The 15,198-nt window shown below is 36.0% G+C and overlaps 1 protein-coding gene across 7 annotated transcripts in view; it reads right to left on the bottom strand.

Annotated features, from left to right (window-relative positions):
* Positions 1-15,198, bottom strand: part of HEATR5A (HEAT repeat containing 5A) — a 99,177-nt gene that overhangs the window by 39,995 nt on the left and 43,984 nt on the right. For all 7 annotated transcript variants that reach the window (XM_010847007.1, XM_010847002.1, XM_010847009.1 and 4 more), the window contains 6 exons: positions 13,546-13,655; positions 10,927-11,090; positions 10,539-10,714; positions 4,476-4,581; positions 3,670-3,860; positions 1,675-1,831 (listed from right to left, as the gene is read on the bottom strand). In XM_010847007.1, coding sequence (XP_010845309.1) covers positions 1,675-1,831; positions 3,670-3,860; positions 4,476-4,581; positions 10,539-10,714; positions 10,927-11,090; positions 13,546-13,655 — 904 coding nt within the window. The remainder of the gene's footprint in view (positions 1-1,674; positions 1,832-3,669; positions 3,861-4,475; positions 4,582-10,538; positions 10,715-10,926; positions 11,091-13,545; positions 13,656-15,198) is intronic.

Genomic DNA, 15,198 nt, shown 5'->3' with positions numbered 1-15,198 from the left:
GATAATCGGTGAAGTTGGATGGTGGGTTTAATAGGTTCCTTATAGCATGTTCTCTACTTTTATGTATGCCTGAACTTCCTATAACAACAAGTATCTAAAAAGTTCTCCCTTTAGGAAATCAACTAAGAAAGTTTTACCCCACTTATCAACAAATATGTAAAAAAAGCTTATAGTATTTTTAAATGGTAAAATGATGAGCTCCCATTAGGTGAGAAATGGCAGCAATCAAGAGGAGTCAGACTGATGACACTGGATGCCACAGAAAGAAAAATCTAATAATCAACAAAAGAGACTCAATAGAAAAGGAGTCTGTTCAGAACAGACTTTTTGAAGGGGAAGAGGAGAAATATAATAAATAGAAGCAAAAAGTACTGTATTAAAGGAATGAAGAAAGGATGGAATACCTTATAAATCAACTCAAGTAACAGATGATGTGAAAAAAACTATTAGTGATATGGTAATTCAAAGAATGAGACCCATGTTAGATGCTGAAGTTTGACAAGGTGGTGGTTAAACTGGATCTTACAGTACTAAAAAATGTGGATTATAAAATAGGAATAGAAAGAAGAGCAATAGGAAAAACCCCAGCACAGATATGAGAATGACGTGTGGGAGGAAAGCAGGAAGATCATCTTAGGAGAAGATCAGTACTTTGGGTTAATAACCAAAAAAGCTTCTGAGTCAGTTGATGGGACTTCAATGAGGAGTTGACTGAAGAAGCAATAAGCAGTATCCCCAGCTTTTTGGTTGGGAAGTGGCAAGATGAAAATTTCCCAGGCAAAGACTTCTGGCTTCATATCTAGGTAGAGTTGTAAAGAACCTAAAAATAAAGTGACCAGGTAGGAGGCTACTATAGTAATTGAAAGTCTGAAAGTGAAGTCGCTCAGTCGTGTCTGACTCTTTGCGACCCCATAGACTGTAGCCTACCAGGCTCCTCTGTCCATGGGATTTTCCAGGCAACAGTACTGGAGTGAATTGCCATTTCCTTCTCCAGGGGATCTTCCCAACCCAGGGCTCGAACCCAGGTCTCCCACATGGTAGACAGACGCTTTACCATCTGAGCCACCAGGGAAGTCCACTATAGTAATCAGGGTCACACAAGGGGGACAGAGATACAATAAGGGGACCAGAAGAGCAGGAAGCACAACAATCATTCAAGATGTGATTAAGATCTCAGGAGAATGATGACTGGCAGAAATGAATAAGTTATGTATAATAATATGGTAAAGTGGTTAAGAACATGAGTTTAAAGTCCGTGACTTATGTTCTTCACCTGACTCCACGATATATTAGTGGTTGTAAGTGTGAGCAAGTAACTTAGGTTCCATAAGCCTCAGTTTTCTTTCTATATAATGGGAATATACATCCTAGATAACTGTGAAGATTAAATACATTAATATGTTTAGAAAAATGTAATACAATGCCTGGTCCCTGTTAAGTTCCACAAGATAGTAGATGTTATTTTAAGATAGAAGGCAGATCCATTTTCAGAAAATGATACTGAATTTGACTTTAGGTGTTGAGTATGAAGTAAAGATAGTGATATGTGAATTTTAAAAATCCACTGAGGTTAACAACAGTTTTAATTTTATTATGGAGCAAGAATTATTATATAAATTAGTAATGGTCAATACAACATAATGGGCATTATCTACAAATCAATCGTGTACTCACCTGCACATCAGGTGAGGTACTGTCCTGAGACAAAGTATAAAGGATTCCAACACAAGAATTCAAATGTTGAGAACTTATTCCTCCTAAGTACCTATGTAGGGATCCCAAAGCCAATGAGTGTCCTGTTCTGGTAACTGCATCCCTTGCTGATTTCAGTCTGTGATTATGGAAACAAAAATAAATGATAATTACTGCAATAGACCAATGCATGCACAGTCACTTAGGGAAACTTTTTATATAAAGAGCTGCAAAATTCAGAAGTACATTTACAGTTAACTGATACAAAAAAATTCTGAAATAACTTGAAAGGTATCTTGAAAAGAAAAATATTTTAAATAAAAATGTCTTCACGTATGTGATGCAACTACTGAGGCCCACACACCCGAGAGCCCATGCTCTGCAACAAGAGAAGCCACTGCAATGAGAAAACCGCACATCACATCTAGACAGTAGCCCCCGCGTGCCGCAGCTAGAGAAAGCCCACACACAGCAATGAAGATCCAGCACAGCCAAGAATACATAAAAAAAAATTTTAGATGTCATCACATTATTAATAATAATTATTTAAATATAAACAATTTCAATGTCTTTCAGAAATACACACTAAATTCATATGGCATGCATTATTACCTTATCATTAAGTTATATTTTTAAAACTCTCACTGCAGAGATACTAATTCCATATAGAGTTCCAGCTCAAGAACTTTGATTTAAAATGAAATAAAGTAAGAGAACTTATTATTCATCCGGAGTTTTCACTGTATTCTAGTTTACACACTTTATATTGGGTCCTTTAATCCTCTCAGGAATCGTGAGATTCATACTATTATCAGTTCCTTTTCACAAATGAGGAAATCAAAACGACTGAGTCATTTTGGCCAACCAACTATTAAATGGAAGAGTTGGAATTAGAACCAAGTTAGCAATCTGACAAGAGATATAGAGTTCATAACCAAATCAAGACATACATACTCAGGAGACTAGAAGGTCAAAGTGCCTTCTGCATTACTAGCACAGCTACTAACTTTATATACATATATAACTAATATAACCATGAGCATCTGCAGTTGTTTTATTTTTTCATACTACTTTCATATTTATTTTCTCATTCACCTTAACATTCTTAGCAGGCAGGGCATCATTAATAAACTTCTATTTGAAACAGAGAAAAACAGGTTAAGATGATTAAACCACCAGCTCATGGTTACAAAGCTGGTAGGAATGAACATACAGTTTATGTGTCCTGATCTGCAGCCTTTTTTCTTTCCAGTAGATTGTTTTACTACCTATCATCTATATGTTATATGATGAAACTCCCTAAGTTTCTTACTCCCAGAGTCTACTGGTGGCCTATTACATCACTCATAGAGACAGTGATCTTTCTCATATAAAAACAAAAACCAAAGTAAAAATATTAATAATAGTTTTACATTCTAAGAAAAGCAGTCGAAGGCAGCGGGGGTGGGGGTGGGGGTTCCGCTTTAACCCTAACCCTAACCCTAGCTGAGCTTTTGAAATGTGGTGTTGGAGAAGACTCTTCAGAGTCTCTTGGACTTCAAGGAGATCAAAGCAGTCAATCCTAAAGGAAATCAACCCTGAATATTCATTGAAAGGGCTGATGCTGATGCTGAAGCTGAAGCTTTAATACTTTGGCCACCTGATGTGAAGAGCTGAATCATTAGAAAAGACCCAAATGCTAGGAAAGACTGAAGGCAAGAAGAGAAGGGGATGACACAGGATGAGATGGTTGGATGGCATCTCCGACTCTATGGACAACAGTCTGAGCAAGCTCAGGGATATAGTGAAGGACAGGGAAGTCTGGTGTGCTGCAGTCCATGGGGTCGCAAAGAGTCAGACATGACTGAGTGACTGAACAACAACAAAATACGCCTTTCTCAATTTTTTAAAGTTATAATCAGAAGTTTCATAAGTTCCAACAAGGTATACACAGTTTTGACACATATCTCATGAGTATTAAGTAAGAAATTCACTTACTTGTCAAAGCTAACTTGAGCTAATGCAGCAGTAAAAGCTCCATCATCAACTACTTGGGCTAATCTAGCCCATGCCTCTGCAGCTGCACATCTCAAGAGGGGGCTGGGACTTTCTAAGGCTCCCATCACCAATGCAAGGACAGGTCTTCTCACTTCTTCTGGACCCAAATGTCCCTTAGAGCCAGCCACATACTGAAATATGTAAAAAACAATCCAAACTTACAACTGTAGTAAATTCTCTTATCCAGTTTGGAATATATATTGTGGTTAAACAAATATGTTCATATTCAGTGATTACTACTTAAAAAAAAAAATCAAAACACCAGAAACACACACTGACATACAAATGTAATTTTTCTCATGAAGTACTTTAGAATTTCAAGCCTCCAGGCAAACAATATGGTGATCAATTATCACTGTACTACATATGTGTTCAAAGAACATTAATAGGGATTTCCATAAAATAAATGACCAATGAAGCCTATTTTACTTAGAAACAGTAAGTCATAAATGCGACAATGAGCCAGATTTGGTCCATAGGCCATAATCTGCCAATCCCAGGTCTCCGATATTAGGCTTGGTAGGTTAAAGCATGTTTCTAAAATAGTATTATAGGTTTGACTTCTGACCAGCAAGTTTTATTCTGAGAAAAAGTAAAAGGGGAATTACAAATCCTGAAACAAGAAAAATGGGGGGGAGGGGAAACCATCTTTTAAAAACTTCTTCCCTCAGCCTACTTAGTTGGCCACATATTAGGGGGAAAAAAGAAAATCAAGTAAGTGGGAATTTAAAAAAAAATAGAATTACCTTCAAGAAACTAGAAACTGAAGAAACAACATGTAACTGAACTACTTGTTGACGAGCTCCTTTTGTATGCTTTACACTGTCCAAAAGCTGTTCCAATACAAGAAGCCTAAAATCAGAAACAACAAGATTTAAAGAGAAATTAAGTCAAAGGGCAGTATTAAGTATCCACTACTAATTTGTTTGGTTGCATTTTATTGGAGCTACTAAAATGAGATAAACTGTTGTCAAATACACTGAAGCCTTTTGGGAAATGAAAATATATTAATACCAATGCAAAAGTATTTTGACTATGTGTCATGACACTGAGGGAGGAAAAAATAAATAACATGTATCACTTGATGTAGATTTACCTGGGCAAATCTGGCTATTTCAGCAACTATTTTCTAAACAAAGGGTATTTTAAAAGTTACCTGCATCAACATTTTTGTTCTTAGTAACAGGACTTATTGGATTCAAATACATTGCTTCATTTTAAAGGCAGCCTGGACTTCTCACAGTGAATCACTGTGAGAAGAAGCACAACCTTCTGAACCCCAACTATACCTTAAACATGTACGTGGGGATCATACTATATATAGCATAGTTTTTACACTTGCTTTTCTCATTAACATTACCTCTTTATCACTTTTCAAATCATTTTTATTCTTCAGGAAGCCAAATTTTACTATACACATTCTACAGTTTATTCAACCATTCTCCTACTAGTGCAGAGTAATATTCTTATTTTCACAATTCTACCATTCCACCTATAATGAATGTGCATATCACTTTTGGTCTGGGATTGAATGTGCTCGTTAGGTTTTAATGTATTAAAAAACAATGTGAGTTGTTTTTCATGTTCTTATAACACAGGAGTTTTTTAAATTCATTTGATGAGATTAAAGATACGTTAACCATGAAAAAAAATCACCCCCTTTTCTCCCCACCAATTATTCTGTTTATAAACATTGCTTCAGAGCTCTGAATTTCCTTTCTCTCCTTCTCTCCCTTTAAATCACGGTTAGGGTTAGGGTTCGGAGAAGGCAATGGCACCCCACTCCAGTACTCTTGCCTGGAAAACCCCATGGATGGAGGAGCCTGGTAGGCTGCAGTCCATGGGGTCGCGAAGAGTCCGACATGACTGAGCAACTTCACTTTCACTTTTCACTTTCATGCACTGGAGAAGGAAATGGCAACCCACTCCAGTGTTCTTGCCTGGAGAATCCCAGGGACAGGGGAGCCTGGTGGGCTGCCGTCTATGGGGGTCGCACAGAGTTGGACACGACTGAAGCGACTTAGCGGCAGGGTTACGGTTAACCCAGTGAGTGAAAACAGGCATGACTGGCTGAAGATGGCATGTGGGTATGGTATACTTTTACTCAACTCTACTGTACTTCCAATATTTCTAAAGCCCTTAACTAAATCTCTATTACTCTGTTGAGCCCAAAAAGCCCAAACACAGTTCTGCTCCAAAGGATACTTCTGTTATCAAAACAGAATAGATATGGAACTTACGTTTTTTTAAATAAACCCAGTTGTGGAAGAAGTTAAGTCAGAAAAAAAGGAAGGTATGCGAGGTTACATTATATGACTCGAGGAAAGCAATATACATAAAATCAATTCAGAGGATAAACACAGTGAATCACTAAAAATTTAGGGAAAATCATAGTAACTCTTAAGTAGTCTATTTAAATATTTATTTCCTATTTCAAGGTTAATTCAGTTCATTGCAATAAATAAAAACAAGAAAGAAAAATAAAATTCACCCCAAATCCCACCATTTAGAAAGCCAAAAAAAAAAAACCCCCCCCCCCTCAAAAAAATAGAAAGCCATATTTTGACATTTTTGGTCTTATCTCTCCAGATATATGGATCATTTTTTAAAAACTGGTTTCACAGTATACATACTTTGTTAATAACTTTTTTATTTCCCTAAACATTAATCCCACCTTATTAACTATTGTACTGAAACAGTTTTATTTTTCTCTTTTTTATCTTGACCTCCTGTGATTTTGTTTCTAATTTAAGTATAACTGACATACAATATTGCCTAAGTCACAAGTAAGCAATATAGTGACTCACAATTTTTAAAGATTACATTCCAGTTATAGTTACTTTCAAACAACTATATTCCCTGCATTGCACAGGATCTTCTTGTCCCTTATTTCACACGCGACAGTTTGTGCCTCTCAGCTGCTACCCCCTGTTGCTCTCCCCCTCCCCCTTCCCTCTCCCCCTGGTCACCACTAGTTTTGTTCTCTGTATCTGTGAGTCTGCTTCTTTTACATTATATTAACTAGTTTGTTGTATTTTTCAGATTCCACACATACTGAAATAATTTTAAATTGCTATTGGAATTAATTAACTAATTCTCTAGTTTGGGATATTTAGGCCATTTCTAATTTTTATTACAACTAACACAATAAATGTATCATATAAAATTTTTCTGTTTTCCAAGACCATATGTAAGTCATTATGCTTCAAGAAAATATTTATAACCAAATTGCCCAGCAGGAAGAAAAATTAAGGGTAACCATATGGTCAGGCTTATGAATTTAAAACCTAAAACATCATTATTAGACCATATCCTAATCACCTGTTATAATGAAACTGTGTCATGTTGAAAGTACTAAAAATACTTAAGATTAGAGCTTGAGAATTTTGTTATATTTTAATAAAATCTGACCTGTACTATTTTCTTGCCCACATACATAGGCCAAAGACCCTAAATGAGACTACCAGAGCCCAAACTTTTCTCTCCAGCCTTTATTCCCATATTCTGACACGGATCACAAGAAAACATTCTGACTCTTCAGGAAGATGGAGATGACCACTTTTTAGTAATACTGAATTTGTATTCCTAAGTAGTATCAATTATATAATTATTAGTTCATATTAATATAATTAATAAAATTAGCTGGTGCTGAAGCTGAAGCTCCAATACTTTGGCCACCTGATGTAAAGAACTGACTCATTGGAAAAGACTCTGATGCTGGGAAAGACTGAAGGCAGGAGGAGAAGGGGATGACAAAGGATGAGATGGTTGGATGGCATCACCAACTCAATGGACATGAGTCTGAGCAAGTTCCAGGAGTCAGTGATGGATAGGGAAGCCTGGCATACTGCAATCCATGGGGTCACAAAGAGTTGGACACGACTGAGAGACTGAACTGAACTGATTAGTTCAGAACAAAGTTAGATAATAAAACGTTTGAGTCTGGATGAAATGAAAACATACAAGTAATTAAGTAAACAGGAAAGACATAAATATTGAAAATGCTGATTTACCTTTCTTATACATTCAGAGAGAGGGTGTATAATGGGGAAAATTTTTACTACTGAGAGCTATAACTATCCTTTTCCTCTCTCTCCATCAGTTTACACTGTACATTACTTTATAGCATTTTTAGCACTGTTCTCTGCATGCCAGAATCACCTAAGGAGTTTAAAAAATTTTAATGTCCAATGCGGTATGCATACCATTACTATTAAATCAGAACCTACATTTTAAAACATTTAAAAAAATGATCCAAATGACTGCAATGTACAGTCAAGGTACTTAATTCAGATGAATTAAGTAATTCATTCTTTGTAATTAGGTGCAAAATATATTGGAAAGTAACCATAAATAACACATGTATAAGATCAGTAATAATTTCTTCTCTGTATAAAATATCTTGATATTCCAGAGCGTTCAACATTTTAGTGCTTTAAAATTATCAATACAAAGTTTTCTTAGTTTTAGAATCCTACAGTCAAAATAATCAATGATTTAAAGATAATTTAATTCCTAAGTGCATAAATAAAGTACTAAAAACCTATTTCTAATTTCAGGACAACCTCATGTTATGAGTTTCTTTTAAACTGTTTTAACACAAAGATAACCACCACAACAAAACACTTGAAAACATTCACTTGTTGAATACAGGTACTTGAAGACCTTTCTTTTCTAGAGATGCAAATCTATGGCCCAGAGAAGGGTCTGCCTTGTAAACAAGTAACATCTCTGGATAACAGGAAACTAGAAGCTCAACTTTGCTGTCTGTTTCTCTGTGGTGCTCAAGTGCATCCACTGGAGATTGCTAATAGTTGCTAAATGCAGGATCCTGCCAGACCACTTCCTTTAAAACTCTCCAAACTACGGCCTACTATTTTTATTCAGTTACGAATTCAAAGAGAATATGCTTTGCTTTACCAGGTTGTAACATTTTCATTAAGACAAATAAGACCTCTGCTCCCCTGAATATTCATTCTATATGTTATTTTTATCCAGGTGGGATAAAAAGAAATGTGGCACATTTTAAAGTTCATTAAACTGTAAAAAACAGAAATAAGAAACTATTTCCTTGAAACTGTAATTATTTCCTTGAAACTGTAAATGGGCAATAAATCTGGGTAAAATCAAAAAGAAAATCACCTTCTCTAGGAGAGCAATAAAACCAATGTTTTAAAAGGAAAATTTGTAAGAAGTATGCTTTTTCCCCCACTTTTTATCTGAGACTTATCAAAGACTTTAACAGAGTCTTTCAAGAACATGCTTAATTTAAATCTTTTGCTCATAAGGCTGCAGTTATTGCTGTATTAATCCAAATTAAGTATTTGAAATTAATTGTATGCACTATAAAATAATACAGTTACAGGCTAGTTCAAATCTTCTCTCCATCAGTAATTCTTTAAAAATTCCAGACCACTGTGATTTTCCTCTCATCTTTTAGGGCTACAGCATTCATTTATAAGTTAGTCACATATTGTCTTAACTTTATAGTTATAGTATACAGTGAACTATAGGTTACAAATTTCAAATCATCTTTTGAAATTAATTTCAAAATATGCATATACCATATGATACTAAGTACTATTGTAAGTTAAAATAGAACAACATGAAGTTATTAAAAATCAACATAAATGTTATTTGTTTTCTATCCACTGAAAGTAGACTATCCAAAAGCCTGTTTCAGAAATGTGTTGCTGCCGCTGCTGCTGCTGCTAAGTCGCTTCAGTTGTGTCCGACTCTGTGTGACCCCATAGACAGCAGCCAACCAGGCTTCCCTGTCCCTGGGATTCTCCAGGCAAGAACACTGGAGTGGGTTGCCATATCTTTCTCCAATGCATCAAAGTGAAAAGTGAAAGGGAAATCGCTCAGTCATGTCTAACTCTTAGCGACCCCATGGACTGCAGCCCACCAGGCTCCTCCATCCATGGGATTTTCCAGGCAAGAGTACTGGAGTGGGGTGCCACTGCCTTCTCCGAATGTGTTGCTGACAAGACTCAAATATTTCTGCGATTCTTCATCAGAGACCAAGGTAAATCCCTTACCTAATTGGTATTCTCTGGAAGACATAACTGATAAAATTATATAAAAACTATGATCTATCATTGTTGCTGGTCTAGCATAAAAGAAACAAAGAGAAGGAACATGAATGAATGAAGACAGTTAATATTTTGCAAACTGTTAACCAGCACAGCCTATGGGAGAGATTCAGTTCCCATTCAGTATCTCAGATAAAAACAGAATTTCCTGGATACTAGACATGAGTAGTAGGTTTTGATCCCCAAGAAAGATATTACCCTGTTACCCTCAATGAGAAATCATTAGCAGTCTTTATAATTTTTAAAAACCAAAGTTCATTTCAAGTGAAGTGAATCTACCAAATTGAAGACTAATCTGTTTTAATCTAATTTTTCTGAAACTGAAGATATAGTATGAGATCTTGTCTGTTCAGACAACCAGTGTTTCTGTTTGCAATACTGGCTCATAAATCACTGTTTTTTTGTGTCACTGAGTTTTACATTCGTATTTTCAGCTAGATGAGAAGTTAATGCGGGAAAAGCACTGCATCCACCATAGTGCCTAGCAGTTTTCAGTTTAATCACTGACTTCATTACTTCTTATTAAATATTTAGCCAACTGAATAATTAAACAAGAGCCTTTAATCTCACCTTCACCTGTCATCTATAAGAAGTCTTTTATATTAATGAGAACTTCTGACAACTTCTTTTTTACCAGTCTATTATGCATTCACTGAACAAATTACCAAACCTGAAACACATTTCAGGATAAGTGAACCTCTGAAGACGGTTTACCTTTGAGCTTCTCCCACATGAGCGCATACAACTCCAAACAGCTTGACTGCAGAGCTAGTAACTGACAGCATTGGAGGTAAGGGCTTAGGCACCGAATCTCCCTCTACATCTTTCTCGTAAATAGAGTAAGGGTCATACTCGAGACTTCCACAAGCAATACCACTACCAAGCAGGAGCTAAAAGAAAAAAAAAAAAATTGCATATAGGGTTTTAAAACGACTATTCCGGACTTCCTTGTGGTCCAGTGGTTGGCACTCTGTGCCCTGGTTGGGTAAGGAGGATCCCACTTGCCGTGCAGTGTGGCCAATTTAAAAAAAACAACAAAAAACAAATTAAACCACAGTTTATAGGCTGAATCAATCCAAGAGTTACTGAAAAATGACCATACCTGTTCTTCAATAAATCTATGGTCAGTCTCTTGTAGCAAAGGACTTAATATTAGAAGATCATCTTGATGACAGAGGGGTGGGAGTAAAAATGCGGATGCGGCCACCTGTATATCAGGGGCGGTCAGGTCAGCAGCCAGCTCTCTGAGGATAACACTGAGGTTTCCTGTTGAGTCACAGAAAAAGAGCAATTAGCAATTTAGCAATAGCAGTTAACAGGTCTGAGAACGGGGTTTAAAGAGCCCAGGGTGAAGTTAAACTGCATTATCAGCTAACTTTAATCTATCACAGCCTCTTTAATCTGTTCTCCTCCCTGAGAAATGCCCTACCGGTAAAAAGCTCAACTATGTGTTGCTGACCACAAGGATAAGAACAAACATCTCAAAGTATGTGTGTATGTATATTTTAAGCACTAAATAAATACTACTACCATCATTTTAAATAAAATGACATGGAGCATAAAAACAGAAAGAAAAAAGAGTAACAAAGGCAGACAAAGCAGGCATAATATTAGTAGTATGGCAGCCTAACTCCCCACCACCCCAGCAAATGACTGTCACTCATCCTAACCAGCTAGATCAATCTCGGTTCACCTGTACTCTCAATTGACTATCTCATCACCCTCCATACTATTTTGGAGCAATCCCTGGAAAGCATATCACTTGCATCTATAAATATTTCACTGTGTATCACTAGAGTTAAGGATGTTTTAAACAATTTCACTATCATAATTTGATGTTTTAGTAATTACTAAACAGGGACTTCTCTGTGGACAATCCTCCCTTGAAGAAGATATAAGACTCAAGACACACACACGTTAACTAAAAAATGAAGGTAGGAAATACTAAGCTTCATAGAGGATGAAAAACGAGTATATAGCTATGTTTAGAGAAAGGAGAGATTATATAAACACAGCAACTGGGGACAGTGGACAGGGATCAATAAAAGCTTAATGAAGCAAGTAAGAGTGTGTTAGTTTAGTTACCAGTATGTGATACTCAAGAAAATAATTCTATTGGTGGCATAACATGCAAGCTATGTTTGGTACTACAGCTAAATGTGAAAACAGTGGTATATCTCCATTTCTCATATAAAGTAACTGCTGGCCGCCTAACTGTCCCTGAACAAAGTACTTAAAGATGATTCAGTTTTAAAATGCAAATATGCTTCTCCTGTAAAAATACACCACTTTCTGATGCTAATGAGGAGCAATTTTCAGTGTGGAGAAAATTAAAATACTTGAATGCAGATCCATAACGAAACTAAGATAGGAAATAAATATTAGGAACCCAAGTTTTGTTCCATAAACTTAAGAAAATTAAGCAACTATTGTGACAAAATTCTGCTTTTGTTGGACAACCATGATGAAAAGTTATATAAATTCTTTTTTTTTCCAGCCATGCCAAGTGGTTTGTGGGATCTCAGTTCCCTGACCAGGGACAGAAGCCGGGCCGCAGAAAAGCCTGAAATCCTAACTAGTAGGCCACCAGGGAAATCCCCAAAAGAAATAGATTTGAAGTAATGATTAACTTAATTTGGTTAGTTGAAAATTAAAAAAAAAAAAAAAAAAGATGCTCCCATTAGAGGCCATTTTCAACTTTCACCTCTTAAAACAAGCATCTTAAAGTATTCAGTAGTAGTAGCAATACATTTTCTTAAAACTGTATTTGAAATTTATAAGAAAGGATACACAACTAATTGCAAAATAAGGGCAAGCTTTTTTTTTTTTACCAAATGCAGTATTCAAATATTCTGAAGTCATCTTGAGCCCAATAAAAGCAAAACCTACATTATAAACTTTATAAGATAAATTATACCTTGGTATACCACTCAAGATTAAAGTGCTATCTGGACAGAGTTAAGAATGGAATAATGGAAGGCAATGTGTACAATAGATATGCACTCTAGAAGGAAAACAGGGAATGGTCAAATTTCTAATTGACTTGCATTATGTATTCTGTAGAAAACCCTGGAGTAGAACCAAGACTAATCTTTGGGACTCATTCTCTTTCACACATTGAAACTAGGGACATTTTTCTCAGAAGAGAGAAGATAGCAAGACATGAAACATTTTCTTTTTTAATGTATTTTATTTACTATAAATTGATTGATGATTTCGAATTGTGGTGCTAGAGGAGACCTATGAGAGTCCCTTGGACTGCAAGGAGATCAAACCAATCAATCCTAAAGGAAGTCAACCCTGAATATTCATTGGAAGAACTGATGCCGAAGCTCCAATATTTTGGCGACCTAATGCAAAGAGCTGACTCACTGGAAAAGACCCTGATGCTGGGAAAGACTGAAGGCAAAAGGAGAAGGGCGCAGTAGAGGATGAGATGGTTAGATAGCATCACTAACTCAATGAACATGAACTTGAGCAAACTTTGAGAGATAGTGAAGGACAGGGAAGCCTGGTGTGCTGCAATCCATGGGGTTGCAGAGAGTCAGACACAACTTAGCCACTGAACAACAGTGTTTACTATAAAACGGTAAACATATGCGTTAAGACTGAACTCCCAAAATCTCCTGAACACAAAGCACGAAGTAACTGCCATATAATCCATTTGTTCAGGCACTGTATTAATCACAAATAGTAAAACATTCAGGTGTAAGGCACTTACCTTCATAGGTTTCAGGAGATAATAAAATCAACAATTCATAAAGCCTTTGTCTATAAACTACTGATGGTGTTTTCAAAGGACTTCCATAGGTTTTTAGTATTGAAGAGAGCCTTAAAGTAAAAGAAAAAGTATATGTTAAGTGTTTAAGTTATATAACAATGTATAAATATTCAACATATTGACATATAAAGATAAAATACGTATTATATATAAGTAATCATTAATGCTTTTATTTACTAAAATTATTAAAAAAATTTTTTACTGTGGACCATTTTTGAAGTCTTTATTGAATCTGTTACAATACTGTTTCTGTTCTATCTGTTGCTTTTTGGCTGCAAGGCATGTGGGATTTTAGCTCCCGGAACAAGGATCAAACCCACACCCCCTGCACTGGAATGTGAGCTCTTTAGCAGAGAACCACCTGGGAAGTCCATATTTATTATTTTTTATAATGCGTGACCTGAAGTTAAAAGAGGAATTACAAGTGTCAGATATGAAAACCATTTAGCTATTTTTTCTATCATACCTCATAAAACTATATATATCTAAGGTTGTTACTATTTTGTCTGTTAGCTGAAACTCTTACTAAACCCCCACATTTACAACACTGCATTTATGAAAACTAAATTGTTATGCAGAAAAGGAACAGGCCAAAGAAACAGGAGACGCAAAGATCTAGGAAAAAATCCAAGTGTTAGAAAACTTCATCTGGAAGGCACTCACCAAATAACAATGAATCATCAAAATACACAGAATCATGAAACAAATTCACTTTTGAGAAAGCAAAAGTGGAGCCAATGTTTCCCCAAAAGCTCCAGTCATAAAAGCTCTTATCACCTCCTCTTTTCACTCTCTTTCATTCACTTTAATGTGCTCTTTTTTTAATCTTTTATTCATTCTCACTACTGGTATTCTCATCATTTTATTGATGTTCACTCGTCTAATATTTATTAAAGGATTACTACACTTTGCCTTGTGATAAAATGGAGTGAAGCTTTCATCTCCTGTAGCAATACAGAAATTCAGTGGTATTACTTTTGCTGTGCCACTGGAATAAATTTACTATGCTGTTTTGGCATGTGGTTTCCAGGTATTCTAAGAAATCCTGGTAATGCTTATTCATGTGTGTTTGCTAGAAAAATACTGCACGCTGTTTCTTGTTTCTAAAAGAAAAAAAGAATTATATATATATATATTTCTTTTTTGAGACAGAGACAGAGAGACTATGATTGGTAATCTACTTCTTTAATAAAAAAAAATATTTATTTATTTATTGGCTGTGCAGGGTCTTCGCTGCTGCTTGGGCTTTTCTCTACTTGCAGGACGTGGGCTTCTCACTGTGGTGGCTTCTCTTGTTGCAAAGCATGGGCTCCAAGGCATGTGGGATTCAGCAGTTTTAGCTGCCAACCTCTAGGGCACAGGCTCAATAATTGTGGCACATGGACTTAGTAACTCTGCAGCATGTGGGAATCTTCCCAAATGAGGGAGGGAACCCGAGTCCCCTGCATTGGCAGGGGGACCCTTTACCAGTGAGCCATGAGGGAAGTGTAAATAATTATTTTTGACTTGTCATTTTATTGAAAAAAAAAAGAAGAAAGTTGGTTCTATTTATTATCTCTCACCTTCGAAAACAACATTTATAAAACCTGGGGA

The sequence above is a fragment of the Bison bison genome, unplaced genomic scaffold (assembly GCF_000754665.1).
Source record: "Bison bison bison isolate TAMUID 2011002044 unplaced genomic scaffold, Bison_UMD1.0 scf7180017864242, whole genome shotgun sequence".
In the NCBI taxonomy this organism is placed as follows: Eukaryota; Metazoa; Chordata; class Mammalia; order Artiodactyla; family Bovidae; genus Bison; species Bison bison.
Note: the sequence above shows the minus strand (reverse complement) of the source record. Positions and strands in the feature narration are given on the sequence as shown.